Consider the following 10820-nt stretch of genomic DNA (forward strand, 5'->3'; position numbering starts at 1 on the left):
TTAAAAGGAAAAAATCATGACAGAAACTGGTATGCAGATGTTAGAGAATAGTCTGGAGAGAGAACAGAGCCTGAAGAAGGGAAGAGACATCAATTACAATGGAACAAGACAAGTGGTTATAAACAAAAGTGATCCTGAAACTCAGAAGAATAAAATGGGCGTTGAAGTAAATAAATAAATAAGTAAATAAATAAATATGTGTATAATAAATATAAAATTCATTTATAATGTGACTTAGGTAAATTTTAATTTTCCATATAAGTTATAGTTAAAACTCTGCCACAACTATCTCACAATATTGTGAGGCTCAAATATAAGTTGTGAAAGTGCTACATCAACTCTAAAATGCTATACTCAAGTAAGACAGACAATATTTACTAAAAATGCAAATGAAACCTCTCATTCCAACTCAGGGAGAAGGCAAGCAATGAGTTCTCTGAGACACAGAGGGAGAAAATTTCACCCTGATCCATTCCCAGATTATCTTGGAATCACAGGCTCTATATATTCACTCTACGGGCCAGCTTTGAATGCAGAGCAAATATACTATATACTATATAATTCAGACTAAGAGACTTGTGGCCAATGTTACACAAGAAATGTATGGAGAAAAATCCTTCTTCTTTGTGGAAGAAAGAGATTCCCTTCCCACTACTTAAACTTCATAAATGTTTATTGCCTGCATAAATGTCATAGTGAAATATGCTAATTTCTCCTCTTTGAGGAAGGAATTAGAGGGGTAGGAAAGAAGATAAAGAGTCGCTAAAACATGCCAAAACCCATAACATTCTCCCAAAAAAAAACTAACTCCTGGGATAGAAAAATAAGTCTATGATGCACCAGGTATGTGTACATTATAATGACCATTTTACAGCTACGGAACTGAAGCCTACTGATGATACCTACATGACTTATTTAAGGCCACTTATCCAACACCACAATAAAACTATTTCTGGGTTTTTATCATATCAAAGCTCTGGCATTTTCCAAATACAGCCTTCCATTGGGAAAAAAAGCAAGAAGAATAAGGAGGTAAATAGAACTAAACCATATTTTTAGTTTTCTTTCTTAAAGATCTATCATGAAATTTTAGGAATATTTAACATTCTGTAAAATTTCCATTAAAATTTTAAAGTTAAACACCATTTCCACAATCTCTGATCATTAACTCTCAATGCATTTTCATTACATTAGAAGCACATGCAATAGTAAATCATGGTAAGATTTCCTAAAATTTTCAAGAAAGAACACAAAATCATTAAATACAGAGTTAAAAAGACCTTAGAAACAATCAATTCAAACCACCTCATTTTATAAATAAGGAAATTAAGGCTCAGATAGATTAAGTGACTTGCTCAGGGTCACACAACTCGACAGTTCCAGAGTCAAGGTCACACAACTCGACAGTTCCAGAGTGAAGATCATAATTTAAATCTCCAGACTTGTAGCCCAGGGCTTTGTTCTTTTTCAAACCTATAAGAAATGACTACTGGATTTAAACATTTAGTCCAGAATATCCTTAAAATGGAGTGTAATTCACAAGAATAAGCCACGTGGCAAGGAATTAATAGTTAGTTCATACCAAAAATGAGCTGCCAGTCACCGTGATAAGATCTGTTTCTTTCTGAGAACCATGGTTTCCTGCTGCACTGGAGAATCCAAACTGGGTCTCTTCCTCCTGTCCAAAGAAGTCAGAGTCAGGATGTACATTCCATTCTGCTTTGGTTGGCGTCAGTAGTTCTGAGACACTGTTTTCACAAAGGGTGCTTGAAGGAGTCAGAGCATCTGTGTCCACTGTAAGCTTACTGCTGGGGGTCAAAGCCTGGGGCTCTTGACTCGAGTTTTTCATAGCCAAAGAGCCCAGAGATACCAATGGCCCCACACTTAGACTTGAGACATCATCCATATCTAAGGGACTCTGCTGAAAACCAGAGGCTGTCGTTCCAAAAAAGAGAGAGGTATCCAGACTCTGAGGAAGGTCACTGATGGCCATCAAGGCCCGAGGGTCCACAGCCTGCCCTAATGAATTATTATTATTATTAGCAGGGAGGCTCCCTGCCAGAGTTGAACTCACAGAAGCCACATCAATAGTCAAGATTCCAGAGTTTGCCAATGCTGTGTCCAGCACTGCAGCGGAGCTACTGCCAGGCACATCAGAGGAGAGAGATACTAGTTCTGCATCACTGAGGTCATTCTGTCCCTGGCTGGTAAGTTCACTGCTGGGCGTAAGAGAATTTGCAGCTTCTAGCTGAGCTAAGAGATCCTGGCCAAGGTTGTGCCTTTTGGCCAAGTGGGTCTTCATGCTGTGCTTGGATGTGAAGAGCTTATTACAAGTAGAGACTGGGCAGCGGCTTTTCCAGGTGTCCACGTCCTGCAAGTGTTTCTTGGAGTGAATGTAGAGACTACTGCGAGCAGAGAACCTGGCACAGCAGCCTTCCACAGGGCACACAAAAGGCTTTGTGCCCAGGTGGGTTATGCTGTGGCCTTTCAGATGCTCAGCCCTTGTGAAAGATTTCCCACAGCCTTCCACAGGGCACATGAACCTCCGGTCATCCTCGTGCTTCCTTTTGTGCCTCAAGAGTTTGGACATGCTGGTGAAGTTCCAGCCACAGCCGTCAAAGTCACAAAGGAAAGGTCTCTCACCTGTGTGGCTCCGCAGGTGAATTTTCAGGCGACAAGCCTTGTCGTACTGTTTGCTACAGCCTGGAAAAGAGCAGGAAAAGAGTTCCTGTTCCCTGAAATGGGCACGGTTATGGGAAAACAGGGCACTCACTGTGATAAACGTCTTCTTGCAGCCGGAAAATGCGCACTGGTATGGCCTCTCAGGTTCGAAATGGCTGCGCTGGTGGGCGCTGAGTTTGGCCTGAGTGGGGAAGCTCTCCTCGCACACCTCGCATTTGAACGAGTTCTCCTGCTCATGGCCCTTCATGTGCGCCTTGAGGTTATACACCGTGGTGAAGCTCTTGCCACAGCCCTCCGCAGGGCAACCAAAGGGCCGCAGTTTGTCGTGCGACTGCAGGTGCCTCTTGAGCTTGTAGGAGGTGGTGAAAGTCCATCCACAGCCGCCCAGGGGGCACTTGAAGGGCCGTTGGCCCTGGCTGCTGCTGTGAGTCAGCAGGTGCACCTTCAGCTGGTGCTTCTTGGCAAAGGTCTGTCCGCACTGCGCCTCGGGACACAGGTACAGCACCACGCCCGGGCCCGGGCCCAGCGGCCTGCGGGGACTCTCGGCTGCGGCCCGGCCCTCTGCCTCCTCCTCAGGCGCTGGGGCCGGCGCCGGTTCAGCCGGCTCGGCCAGCAGGAGGTCGGGCGGCAGCTCAGGGCAGTCGTTGGGCTGCGCGGCGTGCGGGACCCCCGCTTGCGGAGCCATCAGACCCCCAGGCTGAGGGGCAGGCGCGACCTCAGGCTCCCAGGCTGGCGGCGGGGGTGTGGCCAGGGTGAGGACACCGTTCTCGAAGCGCAAGAGTAGGTTTTGGTTGTGAATGGTGACGGTGCCCGTGAAGGCCGCGGCGGGTGCCAGACTTGGGGCGGGGATCGGGTTCTGGGCCGGGGCTGGGGCGGGGACTGCAGACAGGCAGCGGGGGCCTAGCGCCTGGCGGCCCGCGGGATTCGCGCCACTCTCACCCTGCTGCAGCTGTGGGACCGACTCGGCCTCCTCCCTCCATACAGGCCCTGCGGCCTGGCCATCGCCCGCGGTCTCCACATCGCCACCCACCGGGTCCAGCAGCACCAGGAAGAAGTCATCGCTGTCGCCGCCACTAGCATAATCCGACCTGGGCGCCAACGGGCTCAGGCCCGGGCCCCGTGAGGCCGCGCGGGCCTCCTCGCGCCGCCTCCCGGACCCGCCATCTTGGGGGCCCCGGAGCAGCAGGAGGCGGCGCGCGGGGACCTGGCCAGCCCGCGGGTCAGGGCCGCCGTGGAACCGGCTGCCGCCCGCGGGGCTGCCAGCACCACCGCTCTGTCGTGTCCCTCGAGGCGGGAGCAGCCTTGGGCTTTCCATCTCCGAGGCGGTGAGGCTCGGCTGGAACCAGAGCCGCGGAGGAGGCGCGACCCCGCCCCCTGCCGCGGGCCCGAACACGTTCCTGAAAGGAAAAAAAAAAAATGTGCAATGCGCAGAAACTGGCCCTATCAGATATTAAAACGTGTTTAACGACACAGTGATTTAAATATTCTGGTACTGGATCTCTGGAACAGAATAGAAAGCCCAGAGGCAGAGCCTCGTATGCACAAGTAAGTTCTACATCCAGTATTTGTAGGAAATCAAGGATGTCTTCCCAGATGGTGGGGAAATGAAAGTTCATTCGGTACATTTAACCTAGCAATCTATCTGCTAAATGCAACTTAAATCTCTGTGTCATTATATATACCAAAATAAACACTCCCACTCCCTCCCAGTGCTAAGTATGGTGCTTTTAAAAAAATTGTTTGCTGGTTGGCTGCCTGGCTGGCTGGCTGGATTTATCAATCCAGTGAGAGAAAATTCCTGGAACAATAACACTTTGTGTCAACATCAAAGTACCATAATGCTAGCAAATGCTAATGAAAATGATGTCCTTTTCTTTTTTATTTATTTATTTATTTTTTTTTTTCTGGATAGCTTCCATATCCAGAACTGTCTTGAAAAAGGTCCTCAGGAAAATTTGTCTTACAGTTCGTTTTTTTGGCTTGCTGATGCAGAAATTAGAATGAGTAAGAGGTGAGGCCAAAACAGATTGCCACTGTTCAGCCTAGAAGTGCAAAGCTTGGAAGATGAAACAATTTATACTGAATCCTGGAAAACCCAACCCACTCCTGGGTCCTTCCAAGACAGTGCCCAACCTAAACCAACTCTTTGCCATTACATCATGGTAAATCTCATGTCCAATCCCACAGCATTCCTCAGAACATTCCTCAGTTAATGATAGATTCTCCAGCACATGGAGGTCTCTGGACAGAGTACCAGTTAAACGTGGTAAGATTAAACCCTAAGTCACTGTGATGGACTCTACTGAGAAAAATGCACATATGACCATGTTCAATAGTCCTGGTGTACCTGCTTGCATTTCAGCGTGGTGGCCCAATCTCATTGTAATGGATTTGGCCTGTGATGCCTTACTGATTGTATTAATGATGAGGATGATTTTCCGACTTGTCTGTCATCTGTGATTTGGGAAATGATATCAATAAATGGTGAAATATCTAGCAAGGGAAAGGCTTAGAGTGATGACTAAATTATTGGATACATATAGTTTAAATAATCCCCACTTCCCCCTTTTTAATGATAATGGACACTTGCTGATCTCTTGATAGGAAGAACAATTTTATTATCCCTAACATTTGAAACCTCGTCAAAATTTTTACTTCACATATTTTCCTTCTGTTACATTTTTAAAGGAAGCCATTTTTTAAATCTGAGATATAGAGGAGTGCATAAAACATATCTGCCAGATTTAGATAACTTATAAAAATAAAAACCTAATAAAGTCATTTTTGAAAAAGGCTCCTTGCTCAACTGGGAGACTGCTTCTGTCTCACTCTCTGCCCCTCTGTCCTGCTCATGTGCACTCTCACCATTTCTCACTCAAATGAATAAATAAAATCCTTAAAACAAAAACAAAACAAACAAAATAAAACAAGGAAAACAACCAAACACCCATGTATCTAGGATCAAGATCAAGAAACAGACCATTGCCAGCTTTCCTGGATACAGACAGTATTCCTCTCAATCACAACCCGTGCCCTTCCTTATAGATAAAGTTATTATCCCGACATTGCGATAATCATTTCAGTGCTTTCTTTATAGCTTTACCATTTTTTGTACACATTCCTAAATAATATAGTTTATACTAAGTTATATAAATTGAATTGCATGCTTCCTTTGATCGCTTGTTTCTCTCACACCGTATCATGTAATACATGTGATTTGATAGACTCATCCAAGTTGTTCAAGATAGTTGTAAATCCTTTATCCCCAATGTTGACTAGCATTCCAGTGTATAGTTTTAGTGAAGTGATTATGATATAATTATACAGTTCTACAGTGGATGGACACTAGAGTTGTTTCTAGATTTGTTTGTTTGTTTGTTTGTTTCTAGTTTTTAACTACTATGAACAATGTTGCAGTAAACATTCCTGGAAATTTCCCATGGAACACATGTGTAAAAGTCTCTTGGGTATACCTCCAAAACCACATTCACTTGGCTATAGGGTATGAATATCTTCAGCTTTTCTAGATGACGCCAAATTGGTTTCTGTAGTAGTGGTGCCAATTTACCATTTCACAAGTAGCATAGAGTTTTTGCTGCTAGACATCTTCACCTACATGTAAGATTGCCAAAACTTTTTTTTCCTTTTTTTCTTTTTTTTTTTTTACTATTACCGTTCAGCTTTGGCATATTCTTATGTTTATGAGCCTTTGGATTTTCTCTCCTGTGAAAGAACTGTTCAAGTTTAACTCTGTCAGCCATTCTTCTATTTTCCGTCTTCACTTACTCATTTATTGAGTTCTTTATGTATTTTAAATACTAGTCCTTCGATTATATGTTTGGCCAAAATATTCCCTTGCTCTGCTGCTTGCATTTTCACTTTCTTTATGCTATGCTTTGTGAACAGATGTTATACAGTCAAATTATCATTCTTTTCTTTATTATTAGTGCTTATCTGTTTAAGAAGTCTGTCCCTTCCTTGGGGCTGTGAACATATCCTCTATATTGTCTTCTAAAATAGTCATGGTTTTGTCTTTCACAGTTATGTGTTAATCCCCCCACAAGTGATGCTTTTGTATGGTGTTGAGTAGGTTTCTATTCCCCACCCACCCCTGCCTTTGGATATCTGATTGTCTCAGTGAACCACGTTTGAAAAGTCTGCTCTTTTCCAAATTATTTACAGCAACACATGTATCATAAATCACTATGTATTCTGGGGCTGAGAGAGAGTACTCAAGGATAGACCAATTTGGAGTGGGGAATCCCTTCTCCAAGGCTGGAATTCACACCTCATTGGAGAAAGTATAGGAGATACTGTTGGATGGCAGATAAATTTGCTGGTTTGTGGGAACTAGAGCTGGTTTTCAGAACCAGAGCTGGTCTACAGTTACAGGGTAAGCAGGACACAACCCTATGGAACACATCAATGTGGACAAGCCACAACTAGTGGCATTGTGTTTGGGCATGTAGTAGGAATAGGGATGCTGGTGGAGTTAGAGGCCTGGAGCTAAAAATGTCCTGCATGTAGAATCAGAAGGGCCTTGGTGTTGGGAGGGCTGTAGCACTGGGAGAACTAGAGAGGATAAACCTGTTGTTGGACAGAAGGTAAGGGGGGCAGAGTGGGGAGCAGTAGAGAAAGTAAGCAGAGAGAATCAGTGGGCAGGTGGTTTAGAGCACAGGATGTCTCTATGAAGAAAGTCATAGAAAGCTGATCGCCAGGCCACACCAGGATTGCACATTCAATGAGGACAGTTGTTCTCGTCTCCTGCCTGGGGCAGAGCACTGAGAATATCCTCATACCCATGCCTCTAAGAACCGGAAATAAGAGGGGAGGCATTTCCTTCAATCTCCCTCCAGTGTCTTCTACTGAGAAAATAGAACATTGTGTCACTTTGAAGGAGAGACACCTAAAAATTTTGTCTATTATCAGAAAGCATGTTTTGAAGGGTGAATTTAGAGTGGAGAAGCACTACATTAATAATTGGCTTCGTGTACTTTATCAGTTTAAGGGATTCACTTCTATTCTTAGTGTGCATGAATAGCAGACACCCTACCTGCCAGGGTTATTGTTAGCTCACCCAAGGAATAGTATCATCCTGTTATTTCTCTGGTAAATTAATGATTAAAGAAGTAGGACTGGCCACTGCAGAAGCCTTAATAGACTACTTAGGATTCTTGGTGGACCTAAGGTTCCCTGGCCTGAACTGAGTTTTGCTGCAAAACCCAGGCTCTGGCACAAAGGGTTATCATGAGGCTAGGGCAGAGAGCCTGTGAGCCCTGCATTCTAGTCCTACCCAGGGCTTGTCTGCTCCACCTGCAAGGAGATCCTTGGCATATGGTGAGATTGTCTCTCTCACTATAGTGTTGTCCTTGAGAATAGAGTACTTTATACCCTAAATGCTACTCTGCATTCCTGGCAGCCACACCTAACTAAACAGGAAGAAAAGATGCTTGGATTTCATTTAAAATCATGCCCAGCAGAGCCCCAGCCATGGAGGAGCAGGGCATAAGATTCCTTTGTTATACTTACAAAGCATATATAGTTACCATTTTTGGAAATGTGTGTGGTTTCTTTATACTTATCTCAACCGGTTTTAGGCTCTAAAGTGGACAAAAGTTGTTGGGAGAAAATGGCACATATTTTTGCCATTCATAAGTGGCAAGCGGTCCATTCTGTAGCAATTGGCTTGTAACTTATATTGAGAAGAGACATTTTCACTAAAACAAAACAAAACAAAACCTTTTTCTTTCTGTGGGCCTATATTTAATAGAATAAGATACCACTAGTCAGGAGGAAAATATTGTAAAAATTTCTCATTCTTGTACTCTTATACTGTCTTCCTAGTATTACCAGTGTATTAAGCATATTCACCTCTTGGGCTCAGAAACCACACAAAACAAATCAGCCCACACCTTTCTTTTCACACAGATGACTGAATTGGCTTCTTATTGCAGGCACCCTCAGACCTTGTACATGAGGACTTGTGTATGAACAGGGAGTTTGTCCTGTAAATGCTGTTTGGTCCTGCTGCCTGGTCCAGCTCTCATAACTGCCACTGTGGTAATGGTGAGATACAAATGTGAAATGTGAAACTTTTAAAGTTTGATACGGTGTTATATTAGTTTTAGCTGTAAAATATAGTGATTCAACAATTCCATACATTACCCATTGCTCATTAAGACAAGTGCACTCCCAAAAACAGACACATAGATCAATGGAACAGAATAGAGAACCCAGAAGTGGACCCTGAAATGTATGGTCATCTAATATTCGATAAAGGAGGAAAGACTATCCATTGGAAGAAAGACAGTCTCTTCAATAAATGGTGCTGGGAAAATTGGACATCCACATGCAGAAGTATGAAACTGGACCACTCTCTTTCAAGCCGCTCTTCATCCTGGAGGAGCAGGAGCTGGGGGCCATCACTGAGGAGTCAGCCACTGCTTCCCCTGAGAGTGCCTCCCCGACGGAGCGGCCCAGCCCGGCCCACCTGGCCCGGGAGCTGAAGGAGCTGGTCAAGGAGCTGAGCAGTGGGGTCCAGGGGGAGCTGGTGGCCCCGCTGCACCCCCGCATCGTACAGCTCTCCCATGTCATGGATGGCCACGTGAGTGAGCGAGTCAAGAATAAGGTCTACCAGCTGGCCCGCCAGTACAGCCTCCGGATCAAAAGCAAATCTGTGATGGCCAGGCCGCCCCTACAGTGGGGAAAGGTGGCTCCCACCGTTCCCTCCCTGCAGGAGGAGGCTGGAGCACCCTCGGGCGGCACAGGTAGGAGAAAGCCGGTGCTGTCCCTCCTCAGCCACCAGCAGACGGCGGCCCAGGAGCACAGCCCGCCCAAGCCCGGCTCGCCTCGGCATTTCCCCTTCAGCCCCACTGCTGCCAGCCCGAAGGCCAGCTCACCGGGGCCCCGGCCCTCCTCTCGGAGCCCCCTCAGCCCCTTTGACACTGAGACCTTCAGCTGGCCCGATGTCCGAGAGCTCTGCTCCAAGTACGCCTCCCACGACGAGGCCTTCCAGGCTGAGGGCAGCCGGCCCCGCGGCCCGCCCGTCAACTGGAGCCGCTCGGGGCCCGAGAACATGGTGGAGCCCCCTCCGGCGGGCAGGGTGGGCCGCTGCTGCAGTGTGGGCGCCAGGAGGGGCCAGGCGGGCCCAGAGGCCGCCCAGCCCCAGCTGCCCGGGATGCTGCCCCAAAGCAGGCCGGTTGAAGAGGAAGCCCTGTATGTCACAGCAGACCTCACCCTGGAGAACAACCAGCGGGTGATCGTCATGGAGAAGGGGCCCCTGCCCTGCCCCGCTGCGGGGCTGGAGGAGCGCAGTGGGCAGGGACCAAGCTCACCAGCAGCCACAATGAGACAGGGCCTGGATTTCCAGGAGACTGGAGTTTCCAGGAGCCCGGAGTACTGGCCAAAGGAAGAGGGTCCCAGGGACCCAGCGGACCCAGGCCAGCAGGGCAGAGTGAGAAACCTGAGGGAGAAGTTCCAGGCCTTGAACTCCATAGGATGACTCTGAGTCTTGGGAGGAGCCGTGTGGCAGGGGAACTCTGAGGAACCTTGGAGTGCTTGCCCACAAGCCTGCGCTCACCCTGCCCACGTGAGCCCCTGAGAGGATGCTCTGGGGTACTCAGCAAGTGTCTTCACCTGCTGGGAATGCCCTGGCGCTTCCCTGGGCTCATGGCGACTTCTGCAGGCCCTTCTTCCCACCGAGGCCAGTGTGGGCACTTCCCTCATATATAGTTCTTCTCTGGTAAGAAGCCAGATATTTAAGCTCTCCTCTTCCTGGTGAGAGCAAGCCATGCTCAGGCCTCCAGTGCTGGGCTGACCACTGCCAGGCTGAGGAGACGGGGGAAGGTGGCCTGGGGAGGCTTTGCTCTTTAATTGCGCCTTTTCTTAGGATCCAGGCAGGAGCAAGACCCATAATTTATTGCTTTCCATTCTGTGGTGTATTTGTGTGCACACGTGTTCCTGAGTGTGTGTTCTTCCGTTGTTGATTCCTCTCCTGTGAAGAATGTAATGGACTTGGTTCAGGTACTTTTGTAGATTGTCTTGCTGACTCTGTGGTTGTCGCTAATGTATATACATTTCATTATTTGCCAATGGTGCAATAACCGCTGCTGACCAACCAAAAAAAAAAAAAAAAAAAA

The 10820-nt window shown here is 46.8% G+C and overlaps 2 protein-coding genes across 2 annotated transcripts; one reads left to right on the top strand and one right to left on the bottom strand.

The window, feature by feature from the left end:
* Positions 1-221: 221 nt before the first annotated feature.
* On the bottom strand, positions 222-4071 carry LOC140597600 (zinc finger X-linked protein ZXDB). Its single transcript, XM_072746442.1, has one exon. The coding sequence runs from the start codon at positions 3995-3997 to the stop codon at positions 1577-1579; it is 2421 nt and encodes an 806-aa protein (XP_072602543.1). The 5' UTR covers positions 3998-4071; the 3' UTR covers positions 222-1576.
* Positions 4072-8989: 4918 nt separating this feature from the next.
* LOC112912446 (pleckstrin homology domain-containing family G member 3-like) lies at positions 8990-10820 on the top strand. Its single transcript, XM_072746440.1, has one exon. It carries the CDS (start codon positions 9005-9007, stop codon positions 10181-10183), a length of 1179 nt encoding a protein of 392 aa, XP_072602541.1. The 5' UTR covers positions 8990-9004; the 3' UTR covers positions 10184-10820.

The sequence above is a fragment of the Vulpes vulpes genome, unplaced genomic scaffold, assembly GCF_048418805.1.
Source record: "Vulpes vulpes isolate BD-2025 unplaced genomic scaffold, VulVul3 u000000848, whole genome shotgun sequence".
NCBI classification, from domain to species: Eukaryota; Metazoa; Chordata; class Mammalia; order Carnivora; family Canidae; genus Vulpes; species Vulpes vulpes.

What these genes read in the sequence shown, in the direction of transcription:
- LOC140597600 (XM_072746442.1), bottom strand. Translation starts at nt 3,997, where the DNA reads ATGGAAAGCCCAAGGCTGCTCCCGCCTCGAGGGACACGACAGAGCGGT.
- LOC112912446 (XM_072746440.1), top strand. Translation starts at nt 9,005, where the DNA reads ATGGTGCTGGGAAAATTGGACATCCACATGCAGAAGTATGAAACTGGA.